Source organism: Staurois parvus, unplaced genomic scaffold, assembly GCF_062004578.1.
Source record: "Staurois parvus isolate SC_StPar_1 unplaced genomic scaffold, SC_StPar_1.0 ptg001398l, whole genome shotgun sequence".
Lineage (NCBI taxonomy): Eukaryota > Metazoa > Chordata > Amphibia > Anura > Ranidae > Staurois > Staurois parvus.
The window spans coordinates 613,762-628,815 of record NW_028319194.1 but is presented as its reverse complement, the minus strand read 5'-3'; the positions used below and the strand labels follow the sequence as shown (position 1 = coordinate 628,815).

The 15,054-nt window shown below is 45.5% G+C and overlaps 1 protein-coding gene across 1 annotated transcript in view; it reads right to left on the bottom strand.

Annotated features, from left to right (window-relative positions):
* LOC149436218 (cholesterol 24-hydroxylase-like) overlaps nt 1-15,054 on the bottom strand; it is a 40,747-nt gene that overhangs the window by 17,335 nt on the left and 8,358 nt on the right. The window contains exons 3-7 of the mRNA XM_089661858.1: nt 14,598-14,679; nt 9,700-9,770; nt 9,105-9,191; nt 4,092-4,230; nt 2,042-2,152 (exon numbers count right to left, since the gene is read on the bottom strand). Coding sequence (XP_089517984.1) covers nt 2,042-2,152; nt 4,092-4,230; nt 9,105-9,191; nt 9,700-9,770; nt 14,598-14,679 — 490 coding nt within the window. The remainder of the gene's footprint in view (nt 1-2,041; nt 2,153-4,091; nt 4,231-9,104; nt 9,192-9,699; nt 9,771-14,597; nt 14,680-15,054) is intronic.

Sequence of the window (15,054 nt, the reverse complement as noted above, 5' to 3'; positions counted from 1 at the left end):
GCAGTTTACTAATCAAAAAGCAAAGTTAGAACTGACAATATAAAATGTGGTTAGAATGTAAAAACGCATGCATACACAGCAGGATACGGCAAGACAGGTCATGAAAGTTGCGCAAACACGGACTCTTCACGGTAGTGTCTCTGGGACTCAAAGTTATATGTGACCATATAGTGCCTACAAGACTCTGTAGCAAGAGGGAGTCCAGCTGAGGGTCACAACTTCAGTAAAATAGTTCAGAACACAGCTTCCCGCAACTGTCCCCATAAACAGTGCCCCTTATAATGAAGTCCAGGGTAGCTCTGGTAACACATGCAAACAGCTGGAGGGATCCAAGGACAAAGCACCCTCCCACTAAAACTATATTACTCTTGCAGCAGTTGGGGCGGGGCACCCCACATTAGTTAAAGTGGTTGTAAACCCTTACATATACCCAGAGAGGTGATACACAGAGATGAAACAAATCCTCCTACATACGTTGTACCTGTTTATCAACAGCCATCTGTCCCCTACATCCATTCAAAATGCAGAATTTACACAGGATTTCTCAGCTCTGAAAAGAAGGGGGCAGAGAGCTGAAGTTTCATCAGTAAGGAGAGCTCTGAGAACTGATTGGAGGGAAGGGGCACACCCTTCCTTCACACAGCATACAGGAACAGAGCTGAGGCTGTCAATCACAGTTTGTGCCCTCCCCATCACCATTTATCTTTTGGTGTCAGGAAAACTTGTCAGAAGTGACTCGTGCAGATAGCAGAGGAGCAAGGCAGCAAACAGAACGGACACATACTGTTCTGGAATGAGACAAGTACACACTATAGAGGGGTATGCTTTATTCATATTTCATGTGCCTCCTCACTGGCCTGCCTCGCCGCTGGCTATCCCCGCTTCAGTCAATCCTGAATACAGCTGCCAGACTCATTCACCTTTCCAACCGCTCCATTTCCGCCACCCCCCTCTGCCAATCCCTCCACTGGCTTCCGATTGCGCAACGGATCAAATTCAAAATCCTAACACTGACGTACAAAGCCGTCCACCATACTGCCCCGAACTACATCACCGACCTAATATCCAAGTACCACCCAACACGCACACTCCGCTCCTCACAAGACCTCCTTCTCTCTAGTTCCCTGGTCTCCTCCTCCCATGCCCGCCTCCAGGACTTCTCCAGGGTGTCACCCATCCTCTGGAACTCCCTGCCCCAACCCATCAGATTATCACCTACTCTCCTCTCCTTTAGGCGCACCCTGAAAACCCATCTCTTCAGGGAAGCCTACCCCACCCCCTGCTAACTTGCCGACCTCCTCCACTCTTCCTACCACTCCATCCCCCACAGCTATCTCCTCCTGTGCCACCATCCCCTCCCTCCTAGATTGTAAGCTCCAAGGAGCAGGGCCCTCGATCCCCTCATGTTTTGCATTGTATTGGTATTGTTCTGTCACATGTTCTGTCCCTCTTTGTAATGTACAGCGCTGAGCGAACCATTGGCGCTTTTTGTAAATACTGTATAATAATAATAATGTCTGGGGTTTACAACCACTTTAAGTCATTTTGAGAAGCTGTGTGCTATCAGGCTCTGGCCCAGCTGTCCACATGCCAGTTCTGATAGTAAAGGCTTCCCGTCCGGATAATTTGCTCAGCTACCTTTGCCTCATCAGGTGTGGCTTTTTGGAGCTACTGAGGGAGGAAAGTTGAGAAACATATCTTCTATGGGTGTGTTCAGGAACCCAAGGATTTGTTGCAAAAAGAGGTAAAAGGGCCTGCACCTACATCTGAGCATGCTGAGTAAACTGGCACTTTGCTACATTTTTTTAGATGCCCCAGGTGTTGTAAAAAAAAAAAAAAATTAATTTCAGGCTGCAATACTCACCGCCTCTGCAGTGCTGTCACCCGCAACTCCTAAGAACAGAACATAACCCAGGAGCATTGGAAAATGTGATTGCATACTGTAGAGAGCAGCAGCAATATGATCATAGTACTATGGGCTAAGGGCATCAGTCTGTTATGGGCCCACATTGCAAGATGGACAAATCAATCAAGTTCTCACCCTAATAAAAGGGTTTCTCATTTCCACTAATCCTCTCATAACCAGGGATATGGCTCGAGGAAACGGAGTCTGATCATCATCCATGGAATTCAGGTCCATCCCAAATGCTACCTAGAAAAAAACAAACAATAATTTATATTGTATGTCCAGATTCTGCCTAGATTTAACTGCAAACCTCCCTCACATCCTCTACTGCATGTCCCAGAAACAACTTTTATTCCACCCTTTGAAGCCATCACCAGGCTTCAAAATTCTTTCAGCTGTTGGGAGGCCAGTTCTTATCGATGTAGGCTTGCACCCCCAGAACTAGAACACCCAAGATTCCTTTCCCTACACACTGTGTTAACTAGGCTCTTGGGAGTCAAGGCAGCAGCATTTCTTTGCTGGTAAAGAAATCAATATTGAGGAGAGGGACAAGGCAATGGCAGTGCTCTGTAGCCCAGCATGCAAGGCTGAACTACAGAACTGCATGCAGGACTAGTTGGGATTTCAGTGCAGAAAAGACTGTTGTCAGCCCACAGAAGAAGTTAGCACCACACTGGACTTTTTAGAAGATCAACATGTGTTTGATGTGTCCCTGCACTTTGAACATCTTGTCATCTACATAATGCAAATGTGCTGCAGAAGGGAGCTTGGGTCCACGGTGGGCAAAGTTTCTGTGCTAACAACGTGCTCAATGCATGCTCCCAGCACAGTGGCCTAGCTGTCACAGACAGCTCCCAGCACCTGTTTGAGCCCCTGATCATGTCACCACAGTGCATTTGTGAGGTCAGGCACTGATGTCGGATGAGAAGGCCTGGCTCACAGTCTCCGCTCTAATTCATCCCAAAGGTGTTCTATGGGGTTGAGATCAGGACTCTGTGCAGGCCAGTCAAGTTCCTCCACCCCAAATGCACTCATCCATGGACCTTGCTTTGTGCACTGGTGAGCAGTCATGTTGGAACAGGAAGGGGCCATCCCCAAACTCTTCTCACAAAGTTGGGAGCATGAAATTGTCCAAAATGCCTTGGTATGCTGACACCGTACGAGTTCCCTTCACTGGAACTAAGGGGCCAAGCCCAACCCCTGAAAAACAACCCCACACCATAATCTCCCTTCCTACAAACTTTACACTTTGCCCACTGCATTCAGGCAAGTACCGTTCTCCTGGTAACCACCAAACCCAGACACGTCCATCGGATTGCCAGACAGAGAAGCATGATTCATCACTCCAGAGAACATGTCTCCAATGCTCTAGAGTCCAGTGGCAGCATGCTTTACACCACTGTATCCGAAGTTTTGCATTGCACTTGGCAATATAAGGCTTGGATGCAGCTGCTCAGCCATGGAAACCCATTCCATGAAGCTCTCTATACACGGTTGTTGTGCTAATCTGAAGGCCACACAAAGTTTGAAGGTCTTTAGCTATTGACTCTGCAGACAGTGTGCCTCAGCATGTGCTGACCCCGCTCTGCCATTTCACATGGCCTACCACTTGGTGGCTGAGTTGCTGTTGTTCCCAGTTACTTCCACTCTGTTATAATACCCCTAGCAGGTGACCATGGAATACTTAGTAGCCAGGAATTTTCACATATGGATTTATTTAGGTGGCAACTTAGAGTATCACGGGACCACGCTTGAATTCACTGAGCTCCTGAGAGCGACCCATTCTTTCACAAATGTTTGTAGAAGCAGTCTGCATGCCTAGGGGCTTGATTTTATACAACTGTGGCCATGGAGGTGATTGGAACACCTGAATCACATGATTTGGAGAGCTGGCCCAATACTTTTGGCAATATAGCGTACATGGACTTTGCTAACTGAGAGGAAGTCTGAGTTGCATATGGCGAATTGTCCTGCTCATTGTGAGCAATGTTTGCACTAGGGTTGCATTCATTGTCCTATGTGCAGTCAGGGAGTTCAGCTAAAAGGCTGAATGTATCTGGATGTTTCAGATGCTAAGACAAATCTAATCAAAGTCCAGGCATGGGGTGTTCAAATTGGACACCATCTGCTGGTGTATGGGCAACCTTGAAGTAACAGAAAACCCAAATCTGTTCATTCTAGGTACCTTTGAGATGACATCCAGGGTGACTCTGCTCAGCATATCATGCATTCCAACCTCAGCTTTTCCATCAGCCTTTTCTGCAAGTCTCTCCACCAAATCTTCAGCTTTCTCATTGAAGGGTGCCATACATCCAATCAAGTATCTGTATGCAGGTGACAGAGGAAGTGCTAACGTAGGTTAATGCACAGTACACAAGACCAAAATGTATCTCTCGTATACCTCCATTACAACAGTCAGAGTGATGCAACTTTACTATTATTAGGTGTTCTTGCATGGCAGACCACTTCCTGTTATCTCACATATATATTCCTATTATTATAGCCAAATTTACCACCCTAACTCCTCCCACAGTTTTTACACTACATAGACAGTAATATACCGAAACGTGCAGATTGTTCCCGATTGGTGTATTACTTTGTGGAACGTTTTGCCGAATGGTTCACGAAATATTGGAGTTTTTGTGGTGAAATTGGTCCCATAGGAATGAATGGCGGAATGTTCAAAACTAGAGTGGGAGCTGACAAAAGCTAGAGTGTGAGCTGACAAATCAGGACATGATTTCTAAACTGCCATCACTCATTTTCAAGTCCACCTACACAAATATTATATCAAAACGTTCAGCTATCTCTGCTGCCACTAAAAATGTCCACGGCTAAGCCATAGTCCTGATAGTTTTCATAATATGACCATTTGTTTGCAACTCACGCCGCCCATTGACATTCATTGAAACTCCACTCTAGCCACCTCAAATTTGAAGGGCAATTTCCAAACTGCGACTGTGCCTTCATTTGTAATATTTCAGAGACATACTATGCAGCAAAATGTAGGTCTGGGCCTTGTGATTCTCACAATATAAATTTCTATGGTGTAGGATTTATAGTTTTAAAACTACAACCGTTTGAAGATGGCAACCGCCAGTGAAGTGAGTAAGTTGGAGCAGTTTGTTTTTAAATGCTCTTCTCTGCCCTTGCTGTAGAGTGAGTTGCCATAGGAACCCAGGTGTGTGAGCAGGCAGCAGAGTGACAAAAGCTAGAGTGTGAGTTGTAGACTACTGGTGGAGGCAAGAACACTTCACACAATTTCCCCAGAAATTGTAGATTTTCTAGTTATTATTATTATACAGTATTATTATTATACAGTATTTATAAAGCGCCAATAGTTCGCTCAGCGCTGTACATTACAAAGGGGGACAGAACATGTGACAGAACAATAACAATACAATGCGATACACGAGGGGTTCAAGGGCCCTCCTCTTTCGAGCTTACAATCTAGGAGGGAGGGGATAGTGGTTCAGGAGGAGATAGCTGTGTAGAATGGAGTGGTAGGAAGAGTGGAGGAGGTCGGCAAGTTAGCAGGGGGTGGGGTAGGCTTCCCTGAAGAGGTGGGTTTTCAGGGTACGCCAAAAGGATTGGAGAGTAGGTGATAGTCTGATGGGTTGGGGCAGGGAGTTCCAGAGGATGGGTGACACCCTGGAGAAGTCCTGGAGGTGGGCATGGGAGGAGGAGACAAGGAAACTAGAGAGAAGGAGGTCTTGTGTGGAGCGGAGAGTGCGTGTTGGGTGGTACTTGGATATTAGGTCGGTGATGTAATTTGGGGCAGTATGGTGGACAGCTTTGTACGGTAGTGTTAGGATTTTGAATTTGATCCGTTGCGTATTTGGAAGCCAGTGGAGGGTTTGGCAGAGGGGGGTGGCGGAGATGGAGTGGTTGGTAAGGTGGATGAGTCTGGCAGCCGTATTCAGGATCGACTGAAGCGGGGATAGCCTGTGGCGAGGCAGGCCAGTGAGGAGGGAGTTGCAGTAGTCGAGTCGTGATATGATGAGGGAGTGGATGAGCTGTTTAGTGGTTTCTGGGGTTAGGAACGTGCGGATTTTGATGATGTTGCGAAGGTGGAGTCTGCATGAGTTTGTTAATGATTGGACTTGGGGCTGGAAGGATAGGTTGGAGTCCAGAATGACACCAAGTACTCTGGCCTGCGGGGCGGGCCTGATAGTGGCATTGTTGGACGTGATGGAGAAGTCAATGGGGGGTGGTGTCCAGGCTGGGGGGAAGACTAGGAGCTCGGTTTTGGAGAGGTTCAGTTTAAGGAAGTGGAGCGACATCCAGTCTCATATGTCGTTCAGTAGGTTTGTGATTCGGGCGGAGACTGAGGGGGTGAGTCGAGGGGTTGAGAGATAGATTTGTGTGTCATCGGCATAGAGGTGGTAGTTGAAGCCGTGAGAATGTATGAGTTGGCCAAGGGAGGAGGTGTAGATGGAGAAGAGAAGGAGCCCGAGGACGGAGCCTTGAGGGACCCCAACAGAGAGGGGGAGTGGGGGGGAGGTGGTAGCATTATAGGTAACGCTGAAAGAGCGCTGTAATAGGTAGGATGAGAGCCAGGAGAGAGCGGAATCTCTGAGGCCGAGGGAGTGTAGTTTTTTGAGGAGGAGGGGGTGGTCGACTGTGTCGAACGCCGCAGAGAGGTCAAGGAGTAGGAGCACTAGTGCAGCCTCTTATAGTTTGTCTAGAAAAATTGGTCTCTCCAAATACACACGTAAAATACATATATGGTGTTATTCCCACAGGTGGCTAGGGAGTGGTAAAAGAATGCGGTTGAACCGCAGTTTTATAGCTTCCCATTGCCAACCTAAAGAAAGGCAAGCGACTGCTCTGGGTTGTACACATGCCACGGCCTTAATAATTTACTTTGCAACTGAGGCAGAAATGAAACTGCATATCGGCGGGTGGCAATGGTGCTGAATGCAACCCATTTAAGTATATGGGACCAGGCCACATCAACCCTGCATCTGTGTGTATTGTGATGGCTCAGCCTTTTAAGGATTTAACCACTTCCAGTCCGGACACTTTTACCCCCTTCCTGACCAGGGCAATTTTCAGCTTTTAGCGCTATCACACTTTGAATGACAATTGCGTGGTCATGCAACACTGTACCCAAATTAATTTTTTACCATTTTTTTGAGACAGATAAAGCTTTATTTTGGTGGTATTTATTCACCACTGGGATTTGTATTTTTTTTGCTATGTAAATGAAATGTCCAAAAATTTTTAAAAAAAGTTTTTTTTATAAAATTTTGCAAATAAATAATATTTCATCATAAATCTTAGCCAAAATTTATTCCGTTATCTTTTTAGTAAAAAAAAAAAAATCCAAATTAGTTTATAAGCAAAAATTATAATTTTTAAACATTTTATTTTACATTTTTATTTTATTTTTTTATATTATTATTTTTTATTTTATTTTTTTTTTACATACTGTCACCCTAGCAGTACAGTGTCACCATGGTGACACTGTACTACTTGTGGGGGGTGATGAAGATTTTTTTTCTTTTTTTTACACTGATTGCTTTTACACCCATATAGGGTGTAAAAGCAATCATTTCTCTTTCTCTCTGTGTGCATTCTTGCACTCATTGAGAAGTACTGAGTGAGCTGTGATTAGTCACAGCTTCTCACATGGTACAAGGCTTTTGTGAATAGGCTTGTGCCATGTGACCTCTGTGATCATTCACAGATTTCACACGTAGTAAGCAATGATGTCACAAGTGACATCTTGCTTACTACTTTGCATGTGATCACTGATTGGCCAATCAGTGATCACATGATCGGGACCTCGTACAGAGGTCCCGTCCGACGATCGGTGTTTCACTGTGTCCGGAGGACACAGCGGGTACCGGATCGCGGTGCTGCACGCTCCCAGGGAGCGCGCACAAGCAGGGTGCGGGGAGGCCGTTTATAAACGGCCACCCGACCCTGCAGTGCCACTGCAACGGCCGGACGGGAAGTGGTTAAACAGGTGATGAGGAGGTGACATATAGCCTCTTTTCTATCTGCCAAAGGCCCTTTTAAGAATTGCCATGCGTGAGACTGAGCCCTGCTAAAAGATTTGTTTCAAACAGAAGTATGGCTTTTTATCCGCCCCCCCCTTCCTTATTATACTTACCTAGGTGGATGCTGCATCTGTCCCCGTCGGCTCTAAGGGTGAGAACTCAGCGATCACATGATGCACTGATGCACTGTCAATCACCGCTGTCTGCACTGCCCCCTCCCCACGCTCACTGGAGTGCTGGGCTGTGGAGGGGGAGGGAGCAGGTAGCCCAGACTTTCAGCAGCTCGCTGAGAGGCTGAGCCAGGTGCCGCTACAGACACTGGGTGGATCCCGACTTTGAAGTCAGGATCCTTCCCCAGCCTGGACCGGCTGAGTGACATCAGCTGACAGCTGACTTCAGCCCGCTGTCGGCTGAAAACGGGTCATAGGAGCATACAAAAAGACTGCACTCCTGTGATCCACAGAAGTACAGCCAAAAGAGCTTTAGCTGTACTTCTCCTTTAGGTTCCTGAATTTGATTTGATAATAATCCCTTTTTAGTCCAGCTTGGACCAATGTAACTATGTATATACCATACCTGGCTGATACCCCTGGATGCTGTACATCACTGTAGACACCACTACTCCACTGATCTCCACTTGCTTCCAGGTCCAGTGCTGAGCAGCTGGCCTGCTGTATTGTAAACACAAAAGTTCAACCACTTGACAAAGAATTCTTTTCATTTTGTGAATCAATGCAAAGTGTTCTCTGCTTGGAGAAGGAGAGCATAACATCACATCACTGCCCCACCTCTCCATCTTGTCCAACCAGAGAACTCTTTGCATTAACTGAGCAAATGCAAAACATTCTCTGAATGGCGCCCATGCGGCTGGCCAGGTGCCGAGTGGCTGGCCTACTATGTTTACAATGCATCAGGCCAGCCTCTCAACATGGGACCCAGAAGTGGAGATCACTGGAATAGCGGTGTCTGCTTAAGTGATTTCCAGCTTCCAGGGGCATCAGCCAGGTATGGTATATACATAGTTACATTGGTCCATGCTGGAACAATGTAACTCTGTATAAAATATCCATACATAGAATTATTCTTTAACATTTCATCTGTGTATTTAGCTGTTTGCATGGTGTTCGGCTTTAAGAGTAGTATCTATTTTGACCTCTATGTTTCAATATCTCATTAATATTTGTACTTACGTTCTACTAAATGCTGGATCCATAATTCTCCTCTGTTTGTGCCAGTGATCATAATCCCGATCTGTCACCAAGCCTTTTCCCATGAACCTGGTTTATGATGGATAACAAAACATAAAAAAATGTTAAAGGTAGAAAAGTGTTAGTATAACTTTTGCATTGTTTGTACCCCCATTAGGGACATTCACCCTCTCTATTTGTCCTGTTTACCATTATCAATTCAAGTGAAATAAAATCCCACACTTTGGGCTGTCCCCAAAACAGGACAAAAAAGGGTAATTCTTCCAATGTGGATACTAGTTCTGGTGACAACCAGGATTCTCTCACTTTGGAGAGATTTCTCCCCAACTCCAGTTTTGGCTATTGGACAGGAAGAGAAATCTACCCAATGGGAACACAGATGGAAAAAAACTAACAGGGGTTATAACCTTCCCTTACTCTATCCATAATTAAAAAAAATGTTTTGCTTTTAGTTCTACATTTGGCACAGAAGTTGTTATGGATAAAATAACCATAGCAGGTGAGGAGTTTAATCTTCTGTATTGCATAACCCAAGTATGATTTGTATGTAAAATTCTGGAAGCTGTGGTATACGTACCGAACGCCAAACATGCTAAACATACGGCTGTAAAACCAGTCCTTTGTGTATTTTGGAGACATCAGAAATTCCTACAATAAGGTATAAAAAGAGCTCTTAGATCATTGCTTTACCCTTCAATCAAATTATAAAGGCCACAGTGTAACAGTGATTTTTATTCTTTTCCTGTACGTCATTGCACCAGTGTCCTTAGTGTAGCACCCTCTAGTGTGCTGTTAGAATAGTGTAGTATATTGTAGGTAAAATCATTATGTATGACTCATGGTAGTTGTGCGAGTCTGTGATTGAGGTTGAGTTATTGCAGGTAAACTGGATGACTCAACAGATTGTGGCTCTATCGCCTCCTCCTGACTTTGGAGGACCATAGAACCTTCCAGAAGTCGGTAAGCAGGAAGGGGTGGAGACTTGATCTGCATGTTCATGGGAGTCTGGCTAATCCCAGATTTGGAGGCTCTAACAGAGTGGTGGACTGGCCAATAAATATGGGAGAGTCAGGCTGACAGAGGAGTTGGGTGGACGATGGAGTGCTGTCGGTGCCTGGGGAGGGGTCCCTAAGGCCTGGGGGGCGGCCTCCAGGCTGGGCTCAGACTGGTTTAGGAGGATACATTCAGCAGTGAGGTGTGCATGGGATCGAGATCTGGAGCAGCAGGGAGCAAAGAGGAAACAGTGATTACAACAGCACTCTCAGGTATCTACAAGCGGAAATACTGCCACACGTAGCAAGCTTTCTAAGAACAGAACCGGGCTCAATCCCTTATCCCTGTCCCAGGAGATCTTCTGAGAGGCCAGGGGGGCTGGTAGTGTTTGCAGGCCGGGGAGCTATGAACAGCTCTGCAGGGGGAGAGAAGACATCTCTGTATTTAGCTACGAGAAGTTAAGCTGATTTTCGAGGGGCTGCTAGTTCCTCGCCCATAAAGGGCTTTTGCTACTGATCTGCAACAACTGACAGCTCTCACGAAAAAAAACAGTCCAGGATCTGCCTTTGTACATAGGAAGGAAGTGTCTCACTATTATTGATTCAAGCCAACTGGGCATCCCATAATCCCCATTTCCATATTCAAGTTGATTTCCCCTAATAAAACAACAAAACCAAGCCCACGGACCAGTTACTGTCTCTTGGATGTAAGTCTGTGTGAGAAATACCTGTTGCCTGGCTATGCAGAGAAGCTTAGGAGTACCCATAACACAACAGCCCCCACGAGGGTAGTGCTACACTTGTGAAATATACATGCTTTACCCCAACAATCCTATTCTATGTAGCCTTCCAAAATATCTCTATAGGAGTTTCAATTTCCTAGACACACGTGCATTCTAAGTGACATTTTGCATGCTATTTAAAGCACCTGTGGCCCAAATCTATGGTATATATAATGCTGCAATATGATTCTACCAGAGCTTTATAGTGTATCTAAGCTCAGGAACAAAAAATCAATATGTAGCAACTTACTTGTCCTTAAATATGGTGACTACAGTTTATGTATTTATTTTTGGTGGCTTTATCCCTTTCTGCACACTTTCTGTTCAGGGTGACAATGCTCACTCACTGTACTATATCATAAGAAGAGGAGTGTGGTCAACCGAGGATAGAGATTGTTAGGACTACCTCCTCCTCTTCTTATCTCCATAACATTGGGGGTGTGGAGTGTTCTGTAGTCAACTGTGATAACTGGGAACAATACTAACTTTCTTCTCTATGTTCTGAAATCAACCGGGTGCAGTGCCTTGGAGTCCACTCATTTTACACTGCAGTCAATAATTCAAGAAAGTGGACAATACACCAAAAATGGTTTTGCTCCAGGCAAGCTTTATTGCAATGAAAACACACCATTCACTCCCACCCAAACCATGCCCTCAATGCTTTCACCCACAGCAGGGACTAGTTCCTCATGATTGAGCCCTGCTGTGGGTGAAACGCATTGGGATGTGACTTGGGTGGGAGTGAGCAGTGCACTGTCATTGCAATAAACCTTGACTGGAGCAAGACATTTTTGTTGTGTGGCAGCAGGGATGAGTTGGGTTTGGCTTAGGGTTCAATCAGAAGCCATCTTCATCCAGAACCTAGAAGGTAGCTGTCAGTGCCAAACCACTGAGCTGAAGGTAAGGAATTCCCCACCCTGCAGCTTTGCATACACAAAGGGTTGGGGGTGCTTATGGAATCATTGTATGAATCCCCTGCCTGCACCTCATCGGCCTGACATGGACAGTTGGGTTCAGATGAACATGGGTGTAGACTGAACGCAAGCTCATCACTGCTGATAACTTTCACTTTTATTAGGTACATCTGCTTGGTGACATCTGCTTATTAGGTAGATCTGCTTGGTGACACAAATTGTTAATTAAGATGTGGACCTTTCAATAACTCACCGCACTCACCGGCCTCTTTATTAGGTAAACCTATTCAATTGCTTGGTAACACAAATTGTTAATCAGACAATCACATGGCAGAAATTCAATGCATTTAGTGCATCTAGACATGGTGAAGACGACTTGCTGAAGTTAAAACTGAGCATCAGAATTGGGAAGACAGGGGACTTAAGTGACTTTGAACATGCCATGGTTGTTGGTGGCAGATGGGCTGGTCTGAGTATTTAAAACACTGCTGATTTGCTGGGATTTTTATGCACAGCCATCTCTAGGGCCACTGTGCCCACTGTGCCCAGTCACTCTCTTCCTACATGGAGTAACAAAAATGCAATGAAATCACATTCCTACTGGGTCCCTGAAATGTGTACATGGCTGGCTGCTTTGGGGACTTTTATTGTACACGCAGGCAACCACCTTATTGGCCAATGTCTTGTCTATAGATCCAGTTGCCACCACCCACAGCCATGAAGTGCCTGGCCGCTAGCAGAGTGATCTGCAGCCTTGAGTGCTGTGCCACGCACTCCATAAATTGTGAGAGCTGAGGGTGGAATTGCACCGAGAGAGAGTCAGGCGCTGACGTGAGGACTGGATTGGAAGCTACTCCAGGCAGTACTGACGTGGTGGTGACTGTGGTGGGAATGGTGGTGTCAGCAGTACTTGATGGCCCTGCTGTGTGGACTGGCGCACAAACGCACGTTTCTTTGGTAAGAGAGACCCCCCTAGGCCCAGTTCAGGTGTATAGAATGGCAGTGGGAGTACCTGGGTCCTGGCCCTGCTGAGTAGAGTGCTTGTTTGGTAAAAGAGTCCCCCCCAGCCCAGGTGTATAGTGTGTAAGAATCTGGCTCTGCTAAGTGGCGTGTTTCTTTGCTAAGAGACTGTCTAGAGACCCCCGGGTGTATAGAGTCATCTCAGATTCTATTTAACCACACCCCTTTTAAGCTATGCCCAATATTTAGCGCAATTTAAACCACGTTTCGCAGCTATGCACTAAGTGCACCGCATTTTATCCTTTCACGGTGCATAGTGGGGCCCACTTTTGATCTTACACATGGGCCCACTGATTTCATGACACGCCCCTGTATATACTGTATACACTATATTGCCAAAAGTATTGAGACGTCTGCCTTTACACGCTCATGAACTTTAATGGCATTCCAATCTAAGTCTTTAGGGTTCAATATTGAGTTGGCCCGCCTTTTGCAGCTATAACAGCTTCAACTCTTCTGGGAAGGCTGTTCACAAGGTTTAGGAGGGTGTCTATGGGAAGGTTTGACCATTTTTCCAGAAGTGCATTTGTGAGGTCGAGCACTGATGCCGAACGAAAAAGCCTGGCTCGCAGTCTCTGCACTAATTCATCCCAAAGCTGTTCTATCAGGTTGAGGTCAGAACTTTGTGCAGGCCAGTCAAGTTCCTCCACCCCAAACTCTCTCATCCATGTCTTTATGGACCTTGCTTTGTGCACAATCATGCTGGAACAGGAAGGGGCCATCCCCAAACTGTTCCCACAAAAATGGGAGCATGAAATTGTCCAACATGTCCAAACCCAAGCCCTGAAAAACAGCTCCACACCAAAATTCCCCCTCCAACAAACTTTACACTTGGCACAATGGAGTCAAGAAAGTACTGTTCTCCTGGTAACTGCCAAACCCAGTCAGGTCCATTGGATTTCCAGACAGAGAAGCGTGATTGGTCACTCCAGAGAACACGTCTCCACTGCTCCAGAATCCAGTGGCGGTGTGCTTTACACTGCTGCATCCGACGCTTTGCATTGCACTTGATGTAAGGTTTGGATGCAGCTGCTCAGCCATGGAAACCCATTCCATGAAGCTCTCTTCACACTGTTGTTGTGCTAATCTGAAGGCCACATGGAGTTTGGAGATCTTTAGCTATTGACTCTGCAGACAGTTGGCAACTTCTGCATGCGCTGACCCCACTCTGTCATTTTCCATGGTCTTCCACTTGGTGGCTGAGTTGCTGTTGTTCCCAGTTGCTTCCCCTTTGCTATAATACCACTAACACCGTGAAATATTTAGTAGCAAGAAAATGTCCCCGATGGACTTATTGCACAGGTGGCAACCAAACACAGTACCACACTTGAATTCACTGAGCTCCTGAGAGTGACCCATTCTTTCACAAATGTTTGTAGACAGTCTGCATGCCTAGGGGCTTGATTTTATACACCTGTGTCCATGGAGGTGTTTGGAACACCTGAATCCAATGACTTGGAGGACCCAAAATACTTTTGGCAATTTAGTACATATACTTGTACTTACATCCAAACATTCAGGTGTCTGTTTATCAATGTTTTCACTCAAGATGTACACATCTTTCTTCCAAGATTTAAACATTTTTTTTTATGAATCTTATTTGAAAAATGTGTGACTATTGGGTGAACGCTGTGTGAATGCAAGTAGGGGGGAAGACCCCTTAGTTTAAACAGGTCATATTCTACTACATCTTATCATGACTTATCTTATGCTTGCTCTAATTCTTCAACTGGTTAATTGAAGGACCAGAGTTGAAGATATTCTTACCTTCACTGCTTCTGGGCTGACAACTAAAATCAACGTCCTATGTAAAAAATTAATCCGTATGACTGGGCCATATTTTTGGACCCTGAAAAAAAGTATAAACACAGGTACATTTATTGATCCTGAATTGTTCAGAATAAGAACTGTATATTGCATTGTAGTGGGGGGGAGCCTTCTCCATCCTGGGCACCTGGTCATTTGCGTGACACCCCTTTTATCTTATGAACCCCTTGTCTTCTTTTAGAAATATATGGCTATCATTAGTGCTCCATGGTGGCTCCAAGAAGAGCTTTTATTTTGTCAATAAAACAATGCAATGTTTCAAAACCACACCAGGACCCTTCATCAGGTGCTAGTGATATCCAGATTTTTCGGAACGTTAGAGTAATAGCGACATCTATTCATTTGTCCCTTCAGCACCCCTTCCTTATCTCTACACTGTAAGAGGTGTGCCAGGTGT